General features: G+C 50.0%; 2 protein-coding genes across 3 annotated transcripts; both read left to right on the top strand.

Moving 5' to 3' along the window:
- Window positions 1-5,067: 5,067 nt before the first annotated feature.
- Window positions 5,068-11,214, top strand: HMOX1 (heme oxygenase 1). 2 transcript variants are annotated; one of them, XM_051784634.1, is made up of 5 exons: window positions 5,068-5,208; window positions 5,532-5,652; window positions 7,961-8,452; window positions 9,058-9,169; window positions 10,474-11,214. In XM_051784634.1, exons 1-5 carry the CDS (start codon window positions 5,177-5,179, stop codon window positions 10,608-10,610), a joined length of 894 nt encoding a protein of 297 aa, XP_051640594.1. In that variant the 5' UTR covers window positions 5,068-5,176; the 3' UTR covers window positions 10,611-11,214. The 2 variants fall into 2 exon arrangements, with proteins under 2 accessions (XP_051640594.1, XP_051640593.1); XM_051784633.1 differs by lacking the exon at window positions 5,068-5,208 and having other exon boundaries at window positions 5,306-5,652.
- A 1,822-nt stretch (window positions 11,215-13,036) lies between these two features.
- MCM5 (minichromosome maintenance complex component 5) lies at window positions 13,037-22,935 on the top strand. Its single transcript, XM_051784579.1, has 17 exons — window positions 13,037-13,271; window positions 13,437-13,619; window positions 14,529-14,655; window positions 14,768-14,896; window positions 15,355-15,527; window positions 16,722-16,877; window positions 16,974-17,140; window positions 17,736-17,907; window positions 18,089-18,200; window positions 18,954-19,097; window positions 19,378-19,443; window positions 20,357-20,533; window positions 20,640-20,752; window positions 20,996-21,124; window positions 21,377-21,519; window positions 22,076-22,203; window positions 22,585-22,935. Exons 2-17 carry the CDS (start codon window positions 13,453-13,455, stop codon window positions 22,684-22,686), a joined length of 2,205 nt encoding a protein of 734 aa, XP_051640539.1. The 5' UTR covers window positions 13,037-13,271; window positions 13,437-13,452; the 3' UTR covers window positions 22,687-22,935.
- The last annotated feature ends 686 nt before the right edge of the window (window positions 22,936-23,621 follow it).

The raw sequence follows: 23,621 nt of genomic DNA, 5'->3' as shown, positions 1-23,621 counted from the left end.
CAGGTCAGAGAGGTGTGCAGCTTTCCCAGCCTAGGACACCTGCTTTTCCAACCTTTCCCAGCCTACCCGGAGCAGCTCTGGGAAGCACAGCTGAAAGGGAAACATTTTGTGGCTGCCGATGACACCCCATGTTCCGTCAGGAATCCTCACTCTCGCATGAGCCCCAAAACCCGCAGCCTTCCTCCCGCTAATGCTGACTTGCCCTTTCCCCAGTGTGGGTGTCCTGCTGAGTCAGGGTCAGGCTGGGACACCACATAATGCTGAGTAAAGGTTTTGGGCTGTGGCGGAGGGGCTCTTTTGCTGAGTCACAGTGGAACAGGGTCCACGTGAGGCTGTTTATTACAGGCAGTTCCTGTGTGCCGCCCTGAGATTGCAGCTGCTGCTCTTGGCTCTGATCCTGCTTCTCGGGACAATTGGAGAAATCTCCAGAAACAGTCTCAGCTTTCTGTGGTCCAACATGTCTCCCCCTGTATTCAGGGGCAGGGAACCACATAGGAGTGGTTTGGTAACCTTGGCAGGGGGGTATTTGGGTGTCATTCTCTGTGCAAAACTTGGCTCCCAGCTCCAGTTCCTCCCTTTCCTGAGAAAGGGATGTGAGCAGTGTGGTACAAGGTCCTCCTTGTTGCCGACGTGTGATTTTTCAAATCCAAAGTTTCACAGTTTGTTCTGTCTCGCAGTCAGGGCACACTTTGTTTTACATGGTTGTAGCACTGAAACAAAGGAGGCAGCACTGACTGAAACATTTGCATAAATGGGATTTTTATTTGCTAACTCTGCTCCGCTCCCTTCCACACCTCCTTTTGGCTCCCAAAGCACACACCCAGCAGGGCACAGGGTCAGTGAAGCAGGGCACAAGTCTTTAAGAAGCGTGGTGGGCTCTATGCATCCTTCCCCAGAATTTCAGCCCAGTGTACCCATAACCTGGAGACCTGCTGCATGCTTCAGGTCGCTGCCTGACTCTGGTCAGGCACATGCCTTGCAGGGGGCTTGCTCTTTTCTCCCTCCACCTCCTCCCCACTCTGTTTCCTGGCAGCCTAGAGCTCTCTCCTTGTTCAAAGCCATGTGCTGGAGACACCCATGTGATGCAGCACACATATATCCATACATCTATAAAAATATGTACTGTAATCTGCATTTCCTATTTTTATCATGCTGGTTCATTTATCCTGAAAACCCGCCTGCACCTCCATCTCCCACTATGTTGGTCTCTGGGGTTCCCATGTGTGGGTTTTGCCCAGCACAGCCATGCCTGTCTATAGGACCCTCCAAAGGTACTAGCAGTGCCAGCCCCATGGACAGCTGCAGTGCCTGAGCTCTCCATGGGCATTTCCAGTGCATTGGACTCCTGACCTCCTTTTTTCCACCTGTGTCTTTGATCTAGATGGGAATTTTGGATGCCAACAGCAGTGAGCACAGTCAGTTCTGCCAGGGCAGGGTTGAGAAAGGCAATCTCCCTTTGGCAGACACAAATTAACCCACAGAATATCCCTGAATACTCCAGCACTGACTCCCTTCTCCAGCAAGTTTTTTCCCTGTCATGACACAGCAAATCCTGATGTCTGAGTCAGCTTTCCAAGTGCAAGCCAGGCAGCTGCATTTTGCTGTGTCACGGTTTGAAAAAGCCCATTAACCCTTCTGAGTTGGCAAAGGCTGGTTTTCCCCACAGAAGCCAAGCTGAGCTGAGCTGAGCTGAGCTGCTGGGAGCTGCCTGCCAGCGCTACCCACAAGGGACTGAGGAGAGATGACTTTGTACCTCGTGACTGCCTGTGTAACTAGGCATTTCTGACCATAAATCTACTGGCAGAACAGGCTGTTAATATACAAAGAGGAGAAAATTCCCCAGTTCCCTATCCCAGACGGAAACATTGATCCCTCAATAACTTTCTGTTACTGTTAACCATTCATCTACCATCTCTTGATTAAGCATTTCCTCAGGCCCTGGAATGTGAAGACAGAGGCTTTTAAGCCCAGTAGGAACTATTACAAATATTTTGCCTGAGGCTATTTTATTCATCTTTGTTAAAAATTTCCTGAGAAGTTTCAGTAGTGCCCTCACAAGGAGTAGCCCTGGCACAACCAGCCACAGCTCACTGGAAGAATAGGAGATGACAGGACTAATGCCAGGCATGATGGAGACCACAGCCCTGACATTTCAGTGATATTAAGCAAAATCTTCTAGTGACCTGGATATGGGCTGGTCTCTTCTTTCCCATTGCCCACTATGATCTGGGAGTCAGTCTGTTCCTTCCACTAAAAGCACACACCTCCTTCCCCGTTCATCGCTTCCGCGTTGACTTCCAAAGTTCTCTTTGAGGAAGAGACAGTCCCTTGCAAATCCCTGCTAGCACATTGGCCCACTCCATGTCACTGACCTTTCCCCCACCACAAAACAACAGCAGAGCAGAAGAATACGTCGCAGAGCACTGGATGGGGCCAGGAATGCCTCAGGGCAGCAACTTGCAAAGATGATGATACCCCAGTTTCAGTTCTCCTTCCATCTTGCTGCAGGATATCTGAGCCTTTCCAGAGAGCTAGGCCCAGTCTCGCAACTGTTCCATCCCAAGAAACCCAGATCAGTGAGAGATCAGACAGCATAAATCAGTTATGTAGCATGGCTTTCTTGCCTGCACCTTTGCAAAAGCTTATGGCAGAGGTGAGCTGCATCTCTTGTGACTAACCCAGGGAAAGGTAAAGCCCCAAGATCCAGAGGAGGTACATTGGCTCCACATCCTGGGGCAGTATGGTTACAAGACAGGAAACCTACCTGGAATGGTAAAAACATGATTAGACACCCTCTCTTTCTTCCCCCACTCTTATTCACACCTACCACAATCCTGGATGAAAGGGAGAAGGACTTTTTGGCTACACCCTTTATAAGGCCTCCAAGCATGCAACTTCTTGGAAGAAGGCAGGCAGGCAGGCAGGCAGGGGACAAAAACATGGGCTTTCAGCACCCAGAAAGTTCTTAGGGAAGAACTAGGTGCATTACCTGAGCTGCAGAACAGAGGTGAAAGGAGGGGCAGGGCTTGAGGGTTGGATTTTTTCATGGTATTTCATAAAATGAATAATATATTCTCATAATATAATTCTTATTCTCATATAATTCTCACGTATTTCCTACTTTCCTGCATTAGAACTACAGGTTCAATTTGTACTCCTGCTTCCCACGTCAGAATAGGACTCACTGAAAAGGACAGAAAATGTGGCTTTAAGAAGTTATGCCAGAGGGAAACATTTGTTTTGGGGCTGTCCCTGTGGCAAAACGGCATCAACATTTTCAGGAGAGACTGGCCATGCTGCTCTACGCTCTGCACGTGGAATCCACAAAAGAGCCCTCTCTCTGGAGCTTTGTCACTAATTGCTTCAAAGATTTAGACATCCTGATACATTTATTTTACCTTAGAGAAAAGAAGCAAGCCAGCAACAAGTTGTCTGCGACGGCATGGGAGTAAGAGTGGAACGTGACAGGACAGCATTTGCTCGTATGCACTGTTGCTTTAAAAGACAAAAGCAAGACAGGAAAAGTCTGGCTGAGTCAGGATGGAAATGCTGAGAAATCCTTCCTGAACGCTGCATGCCAGATGTCTGCCAGAGTAAAAAAAAAAAAAGCATGGAAGTATATTTTCTCCAGGACAGCTTTTTAACCTACAGCACCCAATCCTGCTGTGACCTGGTATAGGTGCAGTGACAGGGAGACAGGTGAGGTGCGTGGCTTGAATGGCAGCACCCACCAGCAAAGCCACAGAGAGGACTGGCTAGACAGGGCAGATGGACAGCAGATGCCACAGTCCTTCTCCCTCCAGCCCAGGCTCTGCCTCCCCACCACCCCCTGCACAACTGTAGCAAGGACTTTCTCACACCCACAGCAGAAGGGGAATGGTGGCTCTGAGTGCCTTGCTGTTTGGGTTGAGCACAAAATGTGTGCTTTTCCAAACTATAGCTAGCCCTGTCCCAGATAGCCCTGCTTCCAGCATAGCTACAGGTGGAAAAGGAGAGCCCAGCTTTATCTGTTGGTTGCTTCACTGACCATCAGTAAAAAACAGCAGAGCAGACAGCTACTGGCAGAAGCACCTTGTCCAACTCTCTTTATTCAGATCGGGGAAAATTATTTGCCTTTCAAAGTCTCTGCAGATCAGACTTCCTCAGTTTCCCCCAAGCCTTGTATGATATCTTTTCAGCCCACCAGCTACCTCAGCCTTCTGGGTATCTAGGAGATGGAGTGCTATTCCCCTAAATTGCCCTGCACACTGCTGTGGTGACAACAGGACCCAGTTGTGAAACAAAACAGACGGTATTGTTTCCATGAGCAAGAGAGCATGGAACCAATTTCGCTGTGCGTCAGTGCTGGCACACCTGTGCTGGCCCCGTGCAAAGTGACAGGGTTTATTCCCTAGTGCCCAGCACTGCACAAGGGCAGTTCTGGCACCTGCAGACCAGAGCTGGTGCATGCATGTGCCGCAGCACCCAGACTACCCCAGGTGTCCATGACTGGTACATCCCCCCAGGGTCCTGCTGTGCTCCCCAACCTGTAGTGCTGAGCTCCCCATCCCATGGCCCCCAACCAGCTGTGTTACCTGAAAGACTCTCTGAAGATGTGCACAGCCACAGGAAATAAGATGCTTTTACCCGAGTTGTGCTAGAGCAGATGAGGGGGGGTGCTGGATTAGCTCTCCAGGCAGGATGCAGCCAGCAGATAGACTGGGATGTAGGGTGAGAAGGCTGCCCTCCCTGCCCCAGCCTTGTAAATCCACCCTCCTTGTCCAACCCCACTGCCTCCAGGACAATGAGCACCTTTTGCTGCACCCAGCCTCTGCCTGCCATGGGCAATGCACTGAAAGGGTTACAGAGCCAGGCACCCTCGAAGGAGAAGTTGCTGGATAACCCCTTCTTTTGTGCTTAGTTATCAGGATGCATCAGGTGACTTCCTTCTGGTCCCTTGGGGCTGCAGGCCAGGAGAGGGTGACAGCCAGGCTGGGAAGGGAAGTGCTGCTGTGTTGCAAGAAGTTTGTACTCACACTGAGGTCAGCGTTCAGCCGCTCACGTGGCCAGGCAGTATAAAGCTGGATGCGGGAGCCGGGCTGCCCAGCTCAGAGCTTCAGTGTCCTGGGGGCAGAAGGGAAGGAGGGAAGCACGAGCAACAACAGGGAAGGGGAGGAGTGAAACGACCTGGAGAAACATGGAAACTTCCCAGACACACAGCTCCGAAAGGTGAGAGCGGGACGGGAACGAGAGGGAAGTGTTTTGCCAGAAGAATATTGTGTTTCTCCCGTTGCTTTTAGGCATGCTGTTCCTGTTCCTGCTCTGCAGTGAACGGCATGCTGCTGCTTTCACCTCTGGATGGAGTTTGTCAGTCTTCCTCGCCCGGGACTGCGTTTGGAAAGCTGGTGCTCCCTGGTTCCCATACGCAGCTCTCGGGAATGCTCTGCTCCGTTTTCTGTCATCCCAGGCTCCCTCGTTTTTCCTAGCGAGCTAAGATCCATTTTGCCAGAGGAGAGAGACGGCATTAATATCGTTTTGGTGTTCTTTCCCAGCATGTCCAAGGACCTGTCAGAACTGTTGAAGGAAGCTACCAAGGAGGTGCATGAGCAGGCAGAGAACACACCGTTCATGAAGAATTTCCAAAAGGGGCAGGTGTCACTCGATGAGTTTAAGGTACTTCATAGCAGCATTTGCTTGGGGATGGGATTTCCTCACCAGTTAGATCAGGCGGGCTGAATGGGGACTAAAGGGGGGAAGATGGGAACAGTACAGGTAAGGAAAATGGGGACAGTACAGCTGTTTGGTATCAGCATCTCCTACGCAAAACATGCTTTTCATCAAACTCCTGGCTACTCTCACAGAAGGCAGGGCAGGACTGTGCATATCAGGATGGGCAGCCAAACTGAAACAGGAGAAAAAAGACAAAGAGGTTGATGGGATTAGTGCAATTGCTTTTCTCTTTCTTCATAAATGCCTGCATGTTAATTATTGGCAATGATGTTTAATAGAGATACTGTGCAGATACTTGAGCAGCCAAAATGCCAAAAAGAGAGAGCATATGATATTTGCAATACTGTAGGCAGAGCTAGAAATAATGAGGGAATGGTGAGAAAGTGAAGATGTGGGATCATCTCTGGCACTAAACTTTGCATTGTCACTTTGCGCTGAAATCATGAACAATAACTCAAAAGCAGACTGAGTTTGAGCAATCCAAGTCTGCTAACAGGCAGGAACCTGTTGCTTCTTTCAAGATAAAAGAGAAACATTTCCACATATTAGCCTAACCTGGCTAGATACGATTCCTGGGATCTGAGCCACGTAACAAAGCCGTGAGCAAAACCAAAGCAAGCACCTGGGCAAGAAATTCCTGAGAGGCTATAGGATGTGACGCATGGGCTTGCATATAACAGCTAGCGATCCAACCTGTGGCTTAATTACTTTGTTGTTGAATTGTTTCTTGGCAAATAAATCCACAAGAGTAGGAAAAAGACTACTTATTTCTGACAGGTGACATTCAGAATACTTAGTCAAGCATAAATTTAATCTCAGGTGCTGACTCCCTGCTGTTAGAAATGTGGCATTGGTTAGGCAGTGAACTTTGAGACAGGCTGGCATGAGTGTAAAAAGTCAGACCTTCAGGAATACAGCTTGGTTTCTCAGAAGAGTTTTATATGTTGTTGGGGAAGTGAGATAGGACATGGGTTTTAAAAATTAACGACAGTTTTCAAAAGGCGTGTTTCTCATTAAACCACTACCTGCCTCTGAAAACAACCAGTTGACCTATATTTTTGCCTACTTTGTTAGGCAATGGTCTCATATTTTGTTTCTTTTCCAGTAAGCTGGGTAGCAGGTTATTGTTTAAAAACCTCTATTTTTGTTTACTCTCTTGGCAAACCCATATATCTGCCCTGCTACCTGACTCTCCAGATGGTGAATATTTGTTTCCACAACTAAGTCACTGCCCATGTGCTTATCAAAGTCCTATTTGCTGGCACAGTGGGGAAAAGTTGAAATAGAAACTCCCTGCAGAACTGACTGCTTTCTGAGAGAGTAAACTGCTTTCCCTCCTGTAAGCAGTGTAATCCCCCCTATCCAACCTGACTCATTTGTACTGCAATACCTTCATCTTTTACCCTTTGCTGCTGGCAAGGGATCCCAGTGTAAGGAAGGAGTGGTGTAGGTGTAACAGCCTCTGAAAACAGAATGCCTGGGAAGGAAAGAACACAGCTAGATTGTCTTAGACCACGTGGAAAAGCTGGCAGATAGAAGAAAGTATCACATAAGCTGGGAAAAACAACAATAACAATGGTTTCAAAATAGAGGGGAGAACACAGGCTCACAGCATTCCTTCACAAAGGCATCTTTCAGAGGCAGGCCGTGTTTCCAGCTCCCTTTTATCTTGTCTCCCTGGGACAACCGAGGAGGCAACCCCACTTGCATGCCTGAATGAGCAGAGTGGTGGTGCCTCGGTTCCCAGGATGGTAGGATGCCAACAGGATGAATATGGTGAAAAATAAACAGTGTGTGTCATCGTCTCACAAGGCCGCACAAAGGGAAGCCACATTTTGAAGCATTCAAATTTGAACAATGCACCAGAAAATGTACCTTTGGGAATACCCTCTCTATTGACTAAGGGACTGAGAATAGACCAGAAATGATTAAACAGGGCTCAGTTTACATTACATCAAGCTGCAAGGTCTTTAATGTGAAGGCAAAGGCAGTGACTTTGAGAGCAAGTAAGACCAATATCTGCCGGAAAGGGCTTACCTGATTGCTGCCTCAAGCATTAGGGGAAGGGCTAAACAGTGGCTTCCTGCACCTTGCAACTCTGTTTTCCAAATGGGAAATCTGCAACATCACATATGTGCATGACTCACATTGGGTGTGCCCATGAGTACCTTTTTGTTAGCAGGATTTGTCCCATAGACTTGAAGGAGACAGATAGATGCTCCTGTAGCTAATCCTCTTTCTTCTCTTTCAGCTGGTTACAGCATCCTTGTACTTCATCTACTCTGCTCTGGAGGAAGAGATTGAACGTAACAAGAACAATCCAGTTTATGCTCCTGTGTATTTTCCGGCGGAGCTGCACCGGAAAGCTGCCCTGGAGGAAGACTTGGAGTACTTCTACGGCAGCAACTGGAGGGAAGAGATCCCATGTCCCGAGGCTACTCAGAAATACGTTGAGAGGCTCCACTACGTAGGCAAGAACCACCCAGAGCTCCTGGTGGCCCATGCCTACACCCGGTATTTGGGAGACCTGTCTGGGGGGCAGGTGCTGAAAAAAATTGCCCAAAAGGCCCTCCAGTTGCCCAGCACTGGAGAAGGGCTGGCTTTTTTCACCTTCGATGGAGTCTCCAATGCCACCAAGTTCAAGCAGCTCTATCGCTCCCGCATGAATGCTCTCGAGATGGACCTTGCCACTAAGAAAAGAGTCATGGAGGAGGCCAAGAAAGCATTCCTGCTAAATATACAGGTGCGTACACAACCTTCCAGCCCTGCCAGCCCACACCCTCTCTCAAACAATAAAATAGCTAGAGGGGAAATGCAAAGCCAGTATTTCTTCTGGGGAGCTTATGAGAAGTTGTGAATTAGGGCAAGCTAGTCAGAGCTGGATGGCCATGCTTTACTGGGAGCCGAGTAAAAGTATGGTCTCTGAAAAGCTCTTCTCCCTCCCTTAGTGTTTGAATCCAGCCTCTTCCACGTGCCAGTATCCAGATATGAATGAGGGCTGACACTGGGAGTAGGGATCACCACCTATCTGTCCTACCAATGTAGTAAAGTTCCACAGGTCCCCTGTGGACACTGACCAGGTACACAGGTACCTTGCTTTCCTTCCCATCAGAAGATGGGCAATCACCTTATCCTTAGCTGAAAGCTTCAGGGAGAACCTGTAATACGAACAAGGAGCTTGAAAGACATGATTTGACCCCACAAGCAGCTTATTTTCTATGCAAAATAGGAGACTGGGACCAAAGGCTTGTGTCTTCCTCTAGTCCATAAAATGCCTGGGGAAGGGGCAAGGGGTCCATGAAAGAAGAAGAGGAGGCCACATAATGAGACAGTGTTTCTTATTCTCAGGTGTTTGAGGCGCTGCAGGAGCTGGTGTCTAAGGGCCAGAAGAATGGTCATCCTGTGCAGCCAAAGGCAGAGCTTCTTCGCACAAGGAATGTCAACAAATCACATGAGCACGGTAAGACACTTAAGGGCAGGTGCTTAACATTGCTCCTTCATTTCCTTTGGCTCCCTTCCTCTGTTCTTGTTTGTAAAAGCCACTGATAAATGAGCATGAGGTGCTTGCCCCATGCCTTCTCCAGCCATCAGCAGGTAGTGGAAGGAGAGGCACTGGTATGTGCAAAGCTTCTTCTAGACATAACAGAGCAAGGATGACACATGTGGGCTCTCCAAAAAGAGAAAAAAAGACTCCCCTCTCTGCCTCTTAGACTTTAACAAATGTAAGGTTCATTCACCACAGGGAAAGCTGTCCTTGAATTCACAGAAGCAAAGGCATCAATTTTGGGCCCAGGAGATCAGCTGTGGTTCTGTGATACTCACAGAAGGCTCTTCCAGACACACAGTCCTATCCAGCGGCCTGTCCCTTTGGACTAAATCTCCATCTGGTCATTTTTATGCCTTCCAGAAGTATTTGCTGAAAACCCTCCAGAGAGTGTGCTGGGTTTCTAGCGAGCATTGTTCTGGATGGTGAAATGTAATCAGCTTGTAAGTCAGGCTTGTAACTGAGTAAGGAGCGAGATGTTTACAGAGGAGAGTGGTTTCCCTGATGACATGCAAGTCAAATAAAAAAATCCCTTATTATCTACCCATTCTGAAACTGAAAGATTTTTTTCAGTGCACGCTGGATTGAACCACAGTTTTCCCATAGCAAAGAATGAAAAGCAAACCTCACCTTGTACATCTCCAGATAATGAAGCTTAAAGCAACTTTTTTGGGAAAGGCACTAAAAGTTCTCTGTTCTTTTCCCAGCACAGTCATAAAAGTAGAATTTTCAGAAAAGTTTGCTATTGAATGAGGAATCTCATCCTGAAATTGTACTGGGAAAATTGTCTGGAGTGCTGAGGACTCTTTAAGGTTATTAGACACCTAATTAATTAATGAGAAGTAGGAGACAAAATGCCTTTTAAAATTCTGGCTTAAGTATTTGGTTGTCCTCTGCACACATCAGTAGTCTGATGGATCTGGGCAGTGCGTTTATAAGCCTGTAAGGAGTCAAAGGAAGAGGCTGGTACTCACATTCAGGCAGAGGGGTTGTGAGCCCTTGTGATTCCCAGGTCAAGTCTGTTTCTTCCCTTCTTCACCAGGAGAGTAGAACTTGCTGCCACTGTTTCTCCTGGCCCAAGGGAAGAACTCCTTCTTCCCTTGACAACCCCAGCAAGGTCTGCTCTGGCACTGTGGAGAGCAAGTGTGCCATGCCAGCAGCTTCTTGCCTCAACCTCTTCTCACTTGCCTTTATTTTCTTTTTCTCTCTATTTGATCTAGGTCCAGCACACGGGAAAGAAACTGAGAGGACAAACAGGAAAAACACAAACCTGACACCCACCACTTCCCTGGTGCGGTGGATCCTGGCACTCAGCTTCCTAGCCATGACAGTGGCCGTGGGCTTATTTGCCATGTGAAAGAGCAGGACCTTCACCTTCTCTTTGTGCCTTCCCTCACCCTGAACTAATCCACCTTCCCCAGTCCTTTTGAGAGAAATTTTCCCTGACTGGGTACTGTGATCTTGGCTCTGCCACTAATATTAGGAGACTTTTCTCCCCAGAAATCAAAGAGAGTGCTGTAAGGGGGTTCAGGCAAAGTCTATCCTGTGCTTGGTGTGAGCTCTTCTCAGAGACTAACTTTATCACCAAAAACTACGATAGAAAGGCTAAAAATGACGGCCAAGAATTGTCATTTATAGAGTGCTTTATAGAGTGCCTACAAAAATCCTACAGGATCAGAAACACAGCTTCAACATCTGTCTTTCCTCAGAAATATGAAGGTCCTTGGAGCTCTGTTTGCTCAGTTTTTTTATACTGGTAGATAATACTGTGATCACTTTCTGTGGAGCCGCATGGCTCCCGTGGGTTAGACTGTTTTATATGACACTAGTAGGTCTTTGTTACTTCTTTTTCCAATCATTTATGGTTTTTGAAAAGCAGAAGATGGTTGTTGAAGATACAGTGTCATTCTTGTCTGGTTATATAATTTATACACATAATAAACTTCAATGTAAAGTCTTCAGGCCTGGTGTTTCCTATTATTAAAGCCTTACCCAGGGAAAAAGGAGGTGTCTTTCTTCTACACGGTTTTCTGTATTTTGGAGCTGCTGCCTCCACAGACATGACAATAGACGGAAGTGGGAGCTATCATCAGAGCCAGACTCTGCTCCCACTCAGTGCTAACAATAACCTGTTACAAGCTGGGGCAGGTTTCTTCAGCTCCTACACATTGGTCTCTATTTCTAGAAATGGCACAAAATTCTGAGAGTGTACAAAGTATTTTTAAGGGGTGGAAGCAGTACATAAGAGCTGCTATTCTATTACAAACAAAAGGTGATGGGACCCTCAGCTGGTCAAAACCAGGACAGCTCCGTTACCAGACTGCCTTTACGAGAGCTTCAGCATGAATCAGAACAGCAAGTATGTTTTCACCACCCAAAAATTAGATGTATCCTAGGTTTTCATCAAGGCAGCTAAATGGGAGACATGAGGATACCTTCACCTGAGTAACAAACCAATCCAACTTACTCCTAGGATTTGGCACACATATGACTTTGCTAAAGACACTCCAAACCACAGCACTGCTGGAGCAGACTATGCACACAGCTTGCTTTCCCTGCCTTTTGCTGTGGCAGATCTGGAGGGATAGCCTTTTTTGCCAGCCATAGGCCCTATCTGCTTCAGAAAGTCTTCCTACACAGGAGAGGCTGCAGTTCAGGTGTGGCCAGATAATGAACTGTTATGTACCACCTCAGAGTCCCTTCCTCTCTTTCCACCAGAAAGCCTCTCTGATCAACGGGTCTCCATGATGCTGCCTGTTCTGGCTGTGACCTTAATCCCAAAGACACATGTTCCTACTGATCTGTTTTAACGACCAGCACTGAACCTACTCAAAGAAAAAGAATCAGAAGGCAGGTCCTGCTGAGAATTAGCAATGGGAAAAAGGGACTGTCATTATTCTTGGACTCTTATCTACCCTTTATCTCTTCCACAATCCCCTTTAATAATTCTCTCTTTGGACCCACATGCCAGTTCTGGTAGAAAAATATAGTTAATTCCTGAAAAAGGTAGATGATTGAAAAGCAGGGATACAAGGCTTGATTGCTATTCAAATACCAGAACTTGTTCATTCAGGTTTATGTTAAATCCTACCAATTCAGTCCCCCTAAGCCACCCCAAACAGCCACCCCAGATCATTACATTCATTCAACCATGCTGAGGTAACTAAGATCTCAAACAGGCAAACAAATGCTCATGAGCTCAGAGACACACTGTACCACACTCAGCCCCTCTCCACTGCCCAGAGATCGTGACTGTGACCCCAAAGTTAGAAAATATGGATTCCCACTGACACCTGCTCATCGCAGGAGAAAGATAGTCCTTTGGGTATCTCACAGCCACTGTGAGATCACACACTGAAGGACTCTAGACTGAGCCTAAAACCTTCAGAGGTGAAGACTGAAGCTTTTCTTGTACTTGTCTATGATCTTTAGGAATACATCTGGTTTCTCTGTAACAACGAGACGGTCTTTATTTGAAACCTCCCTAGCAATGCACTACGCTTCCAGCTTCCTCATCATTTAGGATGCGCACCACCACGTGTTTGAAGGGCCAAAATGCGCACCAATGCCCTGCCGGCCTTCCCCCAAACTCACTACTAGTCAGGAGAAAGGCACCCCGGAGATGCTCTGCAGTGACAGGCCCGAGGTGCCCCAGGAGCCTACAGCCGTAATTAATTCACTTTATTCCCGGGGGCCACCAGCGCGCTCCCCTCGCCCGCTCCCCCTCCGTCACAATGGTCTCGCCCACCCGCCATTTCGCTTCCCCCCTCCCCTCGCTCCCCGATTTCGCGCCAAACCGCTCGTGGCCGAGCGTCTCAGCCAATCAGCGGCAGCGGCGGGGCCGCACGCCCCCTCGTGGGGCGGGGCGAGAGGGCGGCCGGGGCCAATCAGCGGTGGCACGGGGCGGACGGGCCAATCGGAGCGCGCGGTGGCGGCGCGCGCCCGGCACTCATTCAGTTTCCGCTGCGCGTCACTTTTGCCGCGAAAAAGTTGTTGTCGGGTTCCTGAGGGCGGTGAGGTGCGGAGCGGGAACGGGGAACGGGAACGGGAACGGGGAACGGGAACGGGGAACGGGGCACTAGGTGCGTGTAGTACAGCCCGGGAGGGGGGATCCCGCGGGGCCCTTGGCGCGGGAGGCGCGGAGGGGGCGGTAGGGGCTGACCGAGCGCTCTCGCCCCCGCAGCGGACCAGCCATCGTGATGTCCGGTTTCGATGACCCCGGCATTTACTACAGCGACAGCTTTGGGGGAGATGCGTCCGTGGACGAGGGGCAGGTTCGGAAGTCGCAGCTGCAGAAGCGGTTCAAGGAGTTTCTGCGGCAGTACCGGGTGGGCACGGACCGGACGGGCTTCACCTTCAAATACAGGTGCTGCTGTGGCCCCTTTTCTCTTTCTGAGCTTTATCCACCGCTCTTTGCACGTCCAGTCTGCTCTTAACCTCCCTCCTGCAGTGCACACTCCAGATACGCGATAGCGCGTCCCAGCTTCTCTGTTCTCGTAGGCCATAAAGAGAAGGCCATAAACCCTGCTCTTTTTCAGTGTAAGAGATGTTGTTTTTCCTCTAGAACCTGATATAAAAACGTAGGTCTGATGTTCTCAGAAACTTTTAGCCAAACTCAGCCAGCCAGTGGCAGAGGTAGCAATAGAGGAATCTGCACTGCCTAGCTTGCACTTAGTTCTGAAATTCAAGATCTGTCTTCAAATTCTACCACTTTCTGGTCTGGACTTTTATCTGTATCCATTCAAATCAGTGCAGCACTGTCCATGTGTGCCTTCCAAGTCTATGAAGTTCTCTTGGCCATCCCTTTGCCTATACAGCTTGGAGACACAACTGTGAGAGAACATGGAGATATATCATAATCAAGGACTAGAACTATCTTTTACCTCTAAATTTCATGGACACTGGCTTTTTAATAAGAATGGTGCTTGCTCTGCTATTACTTCGTTTGTTTTCAACCACATCTTAGGTATAATAGTTATTATCCTATGTAGAAGTTTTCTAATTGCTTATCTGGTTATGTAACTCTAGTAAGTGCATTGTCACTGCAAGCACTGGTGTCCCTGGTCTTATGTCACATTTCAAAGTGGGTTTGGGTGCAAGATTTGCCCAGGTCCCTCTGCGCTTCTCTTTTTGACACTCCTAATTTTCCCTGTTTGCTTTCCAAACTAAGGACCCCCTGCAGAACCTGCCTTCTCTGATCCCTGCTTTTTATAAGGTTACTGTGGGGGACTCTTGCTTTCTGCCCTGCAAAGCTTTACCACTTCCTGCCTTCCAGGGATGAGCTCAAACGGCACTATAACCTGAGTCAGTACTGGGTGGAGGTGGAAATGGAAGACTTGGCCAGCTTTGATGAAGATCTCGCTGACTATCTGTACAAGCAACCAGCGGAGCACCTGCAGCTGGTAAGGATGGAGGAGGTCTGCAGCCTGGTGCACTGACACGGCCACACCTCGAGAGCAACCCTGACATGATACTGTAACGAACCCATCAATAACCTCATTGCTGCCTTTCTAGTTGGAAGAAGCGGCAAAAGAAGTCGCAGATGAGGTCACTCGCCCTCGTCCTTCAGGGGAGGAAGCTCTCCAAGACATCCAGGTGATGCTGAGATCGGATGCCAACGCAGCCACCATCCGCAGCCTGAAGGTGAGAAGAACTGGCTGCTGCGCAGAGCAGTGAGTGGCAGGGTTTGCATCTGTGTGAGTGATTGCAGGGGAGCTTTTGGTACTTCATCACACAGTTCATAACATGGGTTGCACACTAATTTACTAATTTAAAGCAGCAGTACTCTGCAACTTAAATCTGACTGCAAAGGACTGGTTTTGCTGGTTCCTGCTGCTGGGACATTACTGCTGTTAGTGATGTTCTACATGGAGCATTCCATCCTCTCCTCTCATGCTTTGAAATCAGCATGGCTTAAGTCATGTTACGTTACTACTGAGGAGTGAAGGAGTGACGTTGTGCAGGCTTTTTTGTTGTGTTCTCTAGTCCCAGGAAAGTGGGAAGTGAAGCTAAGAAAGAACTGTGTTTCTTTAACTTCTTTAGTTTTCCATCCATCCTCCACTGATGGCTTTCTAACCATCCCTTCACCTTTTCCCTTTCAGTCTGACCAGATGTCCCACCTCGTGAAGATCCCTGGGATAGTAATTGCAGCAACCCCTGTGAGAGCCAAAGCCACCAGGATCACCATCCAGTGCCGCAGCTGCCGCAACACCATCACCAACATCGCGGTGCGCCCGGGCCTGGAGGGCTATGCTCTCCCCAGGAAATGCAACACGTAAGGACTGACAAAGGGATGCACGTGGCAGGCTGGTGGGGGAAAAAGACTGCGTTCCCCCTCCTAACCCCCCTCCATCCCACATGCTGCAGAGTCATCTCTAAGTTGCACAAGGCAGAAGCACTTTCACTGCTGTCTGCCTCCACCCTTCATACTCCCCCTGTGTCTGCATGCAGTGTTGAGTGACCATGTCCAGGGAGTTCTTTTTATCTGTAGGGTGTTTTGCCTTTTTTACCTAAAGGTTCATTGTTGTCTCCAGCTGTCCCATGATGCTGTGTGAAGCCGTCGTCCTAACTTCCTATTAAGTTTTTATCTTTTCCAAACAAACTTCTTGCTTCCATATTCCCCCTCCTGAGGGGCCTGTTTTGTGTTACCTTCCTTAGGGGTGCTTTGCTACTGTCCTTTTTTATCCTGCTTTACAGCTCTTGGTGCCTGTGCAAACCACGAGCATTAGGCTGCCACTGTGCTGCAGCTCTTGAGCCAACCAATCCTGCTGGGTTGGGTCTTCAGGCTCATACCTACCAGTATTTATTTTCTGCACCTTAACTCTCCTGCAGCTTAAGGGGCGTTTGGGTTAGGGATCGTTCCTGCGTGTGGTCTGTACAGCACCTCACTCCCGATCCCTGACTGCGGGAGTGCATCTGCACCCTCATGTTACCCTTCCCAGAAGCCCTGCACGGAGTCAGGCATCCGTAGTGCCATTCTGAGACGGCAGCAGGATGTAGAGGTGCTCTCTGTCTTGGAGAGCTTGTAGTCTAGCAAGGCAGATACATCTCGAGAGACTGGGAGGTGGATGTCAGCCTTGTCACGTTGCTAATTGCTTTCTCACCAGAATCTACTTAACATTTGCTTCGTGTATGAGGTTATAAAGAGAAATGCCCTGCTGTGTCACTGAGTCTGTACTGTTACCTTCTGTGTAATTAATGAATTACCTTCCTCCCTGCTTCTGGCTAGCAAGGGAGAGGGGGGAAGGCAGGGAGAGTGCTCAAAGTATCACCCTGCCTGTGGCTTGTTCTCATGCACACTTTTGGCAGCTGTTAAAAAGGCAGAGGGCTTGCTGAGCCTTTGCTCTGACCCTGTGCGTCTGCCCTTACCTGCTGATGGGGCACTGTCACTGCTGTCCCCTCCACAGATGGGCTCTAGGGGGTGGCTCTTGAGTGCTAACAGCCTTCCCTGATTGATCTCTCTTCACAGGGAACAAGCAGGCCGCCCAAGGTGTCCACTGGACCCCTATTTCATCATGCCAGATAAGTGCAAGTGTGTGGACTTCCAGGTCCTGAAGCTACAGGAGTCCCCAGATGCTGTGCCGCACGGGGAGATGCCCCGGCACTTGCAGCTGTACTGTGACAGGTACTGGCACAGCCTCCCCACCCTGATCCCGCCTGATGTCGCTGGTGCCATCCTTTCCCCTGCTACCATCCTCATCTTTCTCCTTTCTCCTCTTAGGTACCTGTGTGACAAAGTTGTCCCAGGGAACAGAGTCACTATCATGGGGATCTACTCCATCAAGAAATCTGCCCAGAGCAAGAATAAAAGACGTGACAACGTGGGGGTGGGCATTCGAAGCGCTTACATTCGTGTCGTGGGCATCCAGGTGGATGTGGAGGGCTCAGGTGAGGGCTGCTTTTGGTGTGTACTTTTTCTGTTTTGGTAGCCTGGTGTTGGGAGACACCCCCCCTTCCTGAACAAAGTGATGCCTCAGCAAAGGACTGTATGAAATCACAGCCATGGTCCTTCTCTATTGCTTATATAGCAGAATGTTCAGGCCATTCCAGGGCTCTGACTTGCCCTGGATGTTTTAGTCGTGTCCTGTAGGACTTTTTCTCAGTAATGTTAAATGAGGAGGTTTCAGCCTGAGTCCTCCAGGGTATTTAAGTGCTTTTGTTGTATTGATCTAAGTGGAAATCTGCTAAGCCATCCCTGAGGATCCAGGCTGAAGTCCATTGTTCAAATTGAGCTGTGTATTTAAAACATGGTCCTGACTATGCAGAGCTGCTTTGCCCAAGGTCCTTGCTTTTTCTTGACAGTCTGTAAGAACACAGCCTGCCTTTTTTTGCTTAGCAGATGCTTGCCCTCTCCACCCTTCCCACCTGGTTGCACTTGGCATGATCTTGAAAAAGGGATTTTGGTGGTAGTGGGTGTAGGGGGGAGTGATGTAGTTTACTTTAAAACATCCACTGTTGCATCATTCCCCTCATCACTGTACAGGGCATAGCTTTGCTGGCTCGGTGACCCCTCAAGAAGAGGAGGAACTTCGTCGCCTCACTGCCATGCCCAACATCTACGAGACCATTGCCAAGAGCATCGCACCCTCCATCTATGGCAGCACTGACATCAAGAAGGCCATCGCCTGCCTCTTATTTGGAGGCTCTCGCAAGAGGTGGGGAAAAGTCAGCCTGGTGGAGAGAGAGTGCTGGCAGGGATGTCACTGATGGCATAGAGCCCTCATAGTGTCTTCTGGCAGTGCTGCCAGCTGCCTGCCACTAGTCAGCAGTGCTTGATTGTCAAAATAAAGGCTCACCATCTCTCCTCCCTCTCTTCTCCCCACCCTGTCACTCCAGGCTCCCAGATGGGTTGACCCGCAGGGGGGACATCAACTTGCTGATGCTGGGTGACCCTGGCACGGCCAAATCCCAACTGCTGAAGTTTGTTGAGAAGTGTTCGCCCATTGGGGTAGGTGGTTTGAGGCACCCACTTGTAGCACACTTCTTTTGTCCTTTCTGCTCCTTGTGTAGCACCAAAGACCAGACTGTGGTCACAGCAGACATTTGTCAGTGCATCCACAGGTAGACTTGCTGGCAGAGGCATGCACTGCCGTTTCTGGTGCTAGCTTGGAAGGGATGGGAAATGAGGAAGGGAAGGGGAAGCAGGTAATGCCTTTCATTATATGCTATGAGCCAGGCTGTTTGCAGATGTCCAAAGATGTGACTGGTGCTGCTGTTTATTGTTGAGACTTGATCAGCGGAGGGGCTGGCTGGTCAGGACAAATTAAGCTGACGGCATCTCAGGCACAGACCTCTAGCCTTAGCCCAGGCATAGAATTATGTTTTCAGCTGTGCTTTTTTGTCTCTATTAAACTCAGCCTCTGACTGCATTGTTCCCTCTGTGGGAAAACAAAGCTAATGCAGCAGACCACCAAACAATGAATCACTCCCTGTTCTGTACTTAATATCTGTATTTGTGTGTCTGCACACCCTCTGGTGCGTCACAGCTGTTTAGTCCGAGGCTTGGAATGAGGCAATAGTCTTGCTCTTTACCCAGCACGGCTGCATGTGCTGAGGGCTTTTCATGGAGGTTCTTGTGTTTCCTCCAGCAGCTCCAGATTTTGCAGTGCCAGCGGTGCTTTGTCTTTAAACTGGAGCAGTGGGCTCCTGGGTGCTGTGGCAGCTGATGTGCTGTCCCTTTCCTTGTCCTGCATGCCACTAGGTGTACACCTCTGGAAAAGGCAGCAGCGCTGCTGGCTTGACAGCCTCAGTGGTCCGCGACCCTTCCTCTAGGAACTTCTTCATGGAGGGAGGAGCCATGGTGCTGGCAGACGGAGGAGTGGTGTGCATCGATGAGTTCGACAAGGTACCCATGGAGCTGCCTGTGCAGGAGTGGGAAAGACAACCCTTGGGGATGCCAGCTTTTCCCAGGAGAGCCCAGAGCTGCAGGAGAAAGGGCAACTCTCCTGAGAATGGCCTCACTTCCATTTGGGGGAGGCTGCAGGGGAATTTGCTTACATCCTGCAGAGGTCTTCACAGAGCTTTATTGGGGGTCACATCAGTGGATGTGTAGCTGAGGTCTGGCAGAGATGACTGATGGTGACTTCTTTTCTGCTTGTCTGGTTTCTCCCACCTTGGATGAGAAGATGCGGGAGGATGACCGCGTGGCCATCCATGAGGCGATGGAGCAGCAGACCATCTCCATTGCAAAGGTGAGCTGTGGATGCATGTTCTGGGGCGTGAGCCTGAGACCCAAGCAACCAGTGGTCACGCATCTTTTGCCAGAATTGCCCATTTTAGAGTCCAGGCAAGTGGTATTGATGGTTGCTGGTTTCTCTGATCTGAGACCAGTCAGCCCTGTTATAGGCTTTGAGTTGTCTTTTCCTGGGCAGACTGAACTTCAGCAGGACTGAAACAAGCTCCCTCTGCTCTGTCAGTCCTTTGCTCCTCTATATTTTTTAGTTCTGCTGATGTCCCTATGTCACAGCCTGATGTCACTTCTTTTTCTTCCTTCCCTCTGCTCTTCACCCCCCTCAGAAGATCTGCAGAAACTGCCTGACATCCTGGTGCCAGATCCTTTCTCAAGTCAGAGTTTCTCTTCATTTCTGCTGCTTAATCTTTTTCTGTAGCACCTCTGCTGCCTCCTGGTTGCTCTGGCTCGTCCCTTTTAGCTGTTTAGTCTCTGGAAAGAGCACTCACCGTGGCTTTACCTTGCTGGTTGCTGTCATGCTGCTACCTGCAAACCCATGCTTTGTGCCAGAGCTGTCCAGGAGGACTCAGCCCTGGCTGAGGGCCCAGCTTCTGGCTCAGATCGCAAACCTGTGGTGTGGTCTTGTGTATCTGCGCCCTTGACATGAGGTTTGAAACGAAATCACTCAGTGCTTAAGTCTCAGCTTTAGCCAGTCCTCCTCCAGAAGGATGTGGATCCAGCCCCACATAGCTCCTGTGCTGAGCCTTTCTCACAGGGGACCATTACAGAGCAATTGGGTACTACTTAAGGGGTTTATTTAAATGCAAGTGATTGAGGATGAGTCCTTGCTAACCACTCTGGACCTCTCACTGTGAGTTATTGTCCTTCTTGCCCTCCTATGATGTGACACCATCTGTTTCACCTTCCCCCCACAGGCAGGAATCACAACCACACTCAACTCCCGCTGCTCAGTGCTGGCAGCTGCCAACTCTGTCTTTGGGCGCTGGGATGAGACCAAGGGTGAGGAGAACATTGATTTTATGCCCACCATTCTGTCCCGATTTGACATGATCTTCATCGTCAAGGATGAGCACAATGAGGAGCGAGACATGGTAGGCTGAGGCATGTGGGTGCAGCTGGGACTCCTGGTGCCCTGTTTTCTGGGAGGAGGAGGAGGCAGGGAGGTTCTTGCTGCCTGACTGCCTTCTGCTTTCCTAGACACTGGCCAAGCACGTGATGTCCTTACACGTGAGTGCCTTGACGCAGACCCAGGCTGTGGAGGGCGAGATCGAGCTGAACAAGCTGAAGAAGCTCATCTCCTTCTGTCGGACGTGAGTGAAAGACATAACTTTTTAGCAGCACCTGGGCTGCACGGTGGGAGGCAGTGGTGAGAAGCAAACCATGCCGTGCTCTATCTGAGTGCCCTTTTTTAAACTGCCTTGAAAAAAGGGATGCCAGAGGAGCTCAGAATGGTGCCACAGCATGGCCCAAGGGAGTGAGGGGTGCCCAGGGACACCCCTGCCCCAGGAATTCTCCCTGGTGGCACTGCCTCCAGCTCCCGTTCCCCCTTGCAGGAAGTGTGGCCCTCGGCTGTCGGCAGCAGCAGCGGAGAAGCTGAAGAACCGCTACGTCCTGATGCGGACTGGCACTCGCCAGCACGAGCAGGAGAGCGACCGCCGCTCCAGCATCCCCATCACCATCCGGTGAGCAACACCCCTCCTTGCCACACCACAGCCTTAGGGATTGGGGTGGCATTACTGGGGTAGCCCAGGAAGGGTGTTAGTGGGGTGCTGGGGCTTGGGGGGAGCCCTCTGTGAACAAGGCAACACTGAAGATGCTGCAGGGGAAGGCAGGAGGTGCCTGCAGTGGGGTAGGTGGGGATGGAAGGGGTTGGGGGGAAGGAGAAAGACCTTGGAACTGCAGTAGAAAACAGGGAACATCTCCTTTGGCTGCAGGCAGCTGGAGGCCATCGTGCGCATTGCCGAGTCCTTAGCGAAGATGAAGCTTCAGCCCTTCGCCACTGAGGTGGATGTCGAGGAGGCTTTACGGCTCTTCCACGTGTCCACGCTTGACGCTGCCATGTCAGGCAACCTGTCAGGTGAGGAGGACATGCTCTGTGCTGAGGATTGGAGAAACATGGTGGGCCTGGTTGCTCAGAGGAAGGAGAGACAAGGATTTGACTGTCAGGGGCAGGTGCTGAACCTCCTCCCCGAGCAGAGGCAAAGCAGTGCTTGTGGCAGCAAGGGGTTATCATGCCTATGGGGCTGTGCCTCAGAGGGAGAGCAGTGGCAAATGACACTGAGCGTCTCCACCCATGCTGGTCCAGGGAGGGCTGGTCTGTCCCCTCGTGGTCCCAAGAGCAGAGTCTGGTGCTGGAGGTGATTCCCAGGCCTATTAGTCCTCTAACATCTTTCTCTATGGGGGTGAAGACAATATTTCCTTGGGTACCAGCATGGCATTAAGGTTTGAAGAAGCTCCAGCAGTCAGTTCTACATTCAACTGTGTGGAGCTCCACAACCTTTGATGGTGGAGTTGCTCATGGGTTCCCTATAGTCTCTGAGTTGTGCAGGTGTGGTGGGAGACACAGGAGATGGGCACTCTGGCTTTGAGAGTGACGTGGGTGGCACGAGACCTCACACAGCCTCTCCCTCCAGGGGCAGAAGGCTTCACAACACAGGAGGACCAAGAGATGCTGTCCCGCATTGAGAAGCAGCTCAAGCGTCGCTTTGCCATTGGCTCTCAGGTGTCAGAGCACAGCATCGTCCAGGACTTCATGCGGCAGGTGGGTCAGGGACCCCATGGAGGGTTGGTCTGTGAAACCAGGGACCCCAGGCAGCTGCTGGGACCTGAAACCCATTCCTCAAAGAGGTGATTGAAGAACCTTTTGGTCATACCTGCCTTTGAAGTTGTTTGTAGAAATGGTGTGCAGTGTGATTGCAGCATTTAAGGGGATTTGATCTGCAAAAGCTCTGAGGTTTGGGGCTGGTTTGGGTAGTTTGGGGTTCTACCCTTGAAACAGAATAATGTGATTTGTAAGATTAGCTGCAGTCAGACCTGAAATAGTGAGAGGGGAAGGGAGCATCAGCATCTGGTACTGCTGGCGTCCCTTTCTCTGGAGGGGCATAGTTGGGCTTTCATCTTCCCCTGCTCTTCCTTTTTGCAGAAATACCCAGAACATGCCATCTACAAGGTGCTGCAGCTGATGATGCGGCGGGGGGAGATCCAGCACCGTATGCAGCGCAAAGTCCTCTACCGCATCAAGTGACCTCCCTGTGCCATGCTCCAGGAGGGAACTGCTGCTGCTTGACACCTGCCCATGTACAGGCAGAGTGCCCCGAGAGGGGTCACGTGGAAGAAGCTTTCCACTGGGGCCCCAAACGGCCCCAGGCCTCCCTCTTGAACCAGGTTGGGGTGGTCGGGGTTTCCATTGTGTGCTCTGTCACTGTGTCGCGTCAATGTTTCTTTGAACTCCAAAAGCTTTTAGTCTGTATTAAAATAAAAACTGATATTGGTAGCTCAGGATCTTTGGCCTTGAGGGGCAGCGGGGATCTATGCCCTTGCTCCTTTGGAGGTGGTGTAGGATTTTGGTTGGAAAGCTGTCCCTTGTGCTTACCCTGTGTTATGCACTTGCCCCTAGTCAGCACACAGCCCCATGGGCAGCACCAGTAGCCCTGAAGGCAGAAATCTGTTTCTCACTCAGGATTTAATTGTGTATTAAGGCATAAATCCTGTTGACATAGGCTGTCCTGTTTTGCTCAGCACTGCAGGAGGCACTTTAGCCAGTCCCTTAGTGCAGTCTGATGCTTTCTTCCACGTCTGCCAGCAGCAGCAAAGGAAACAGCCTACTTTCTGCTTCAAAGCTGCTCTTTACTTATTCCTCCTTGCCCTTGCCTGGGGCTGCAGCAGCCAAACACTGCAGTGTAAAGGGCTGTGTGAAAGCCTTGCTTGGAGGCATGGGCAGAGCTCTCTGCTTGCCCCAGTGAGGATGGGGATGCAGGGTGATGCCCTTGAGCTATGTGTCCTACTCCAAGTAGTCTCTGCCACCTCCTTCGTATATGCCAGTGGCCTTGGGGATGATTGTCCCGCTCAGCAGGAGCCTCACCTGGGCACTCTCCCCTGGGGAGTGCAGCTGCTCACCCTTCTGCATTTGCTACACAACCTTGCACTTACAGACTTGACAGGTTTTTATTATTTCTGGCA

This window comes from Manacus candei, unplaced genomic scaffold (genome assembly GCF_025592945.1).
Source record: "Manacus candei isolate 608988 ecotype Guabito, Panama unplaced genomic scaffold, ASM2559294v1 h1tg000018l, whole genome shotgun sequence".
Taxonomy (NCBI): Eukaryota; Metazoa; Chordata; class Aves; order Passeriformes; family Pipridae; genus Manacus; species Manacus candei.
Note: the sequence above shows the minus strand (reverse complement) of the source record. Positions and strands in the feature narration are given on the sequence as shown.

Bases quoted from the DNA above. Each gene is read 5' to 3' on its own strand.
- HMOX1 (XM_051784633.1), top strand. From the start codon at position 5,338: ATGGAGTTTGTCAGTCTTCCTCGCCCGGGACTGCGTTTGGAAAGCTGG. The intron at 5,653-7,960 runs GTACTTCATAGC...CTTCTCTTTCAG, and splicing joins TGTCACTCGATGAGTTTAAG to CTGGTTACAGCATCCTTGTA. The intron at 9,170-10,473 runs GTAAGACACTTA...TATTTGATCTAG, and splicing joins CAACAAATCACATGAGCACG to GTCCAGCACACGGGAAAGAA.
- MCM5 (XM_051784579.1), top strand. From the start codon at position 13,453: ATGTCCGGTTTCGATGACCCCGGCATTTACTACAGCGACAGCTTTGGG. The intron at 14,656-14,767 runs GTAAGGATGGAG...CTGCCTTTCTAG, and splicing joins CAGCGGAGCACCTGCAGCTG to TTGGAAGAAGCGGCAAAAGA. The intron at 22,204-22,584 runs GTGGGTCAGGGA...TCCTTTTTGCAG, and splicing joins TCCAGGACTTCATGCGGCAG to AAATACCCAGAACATGCCAT.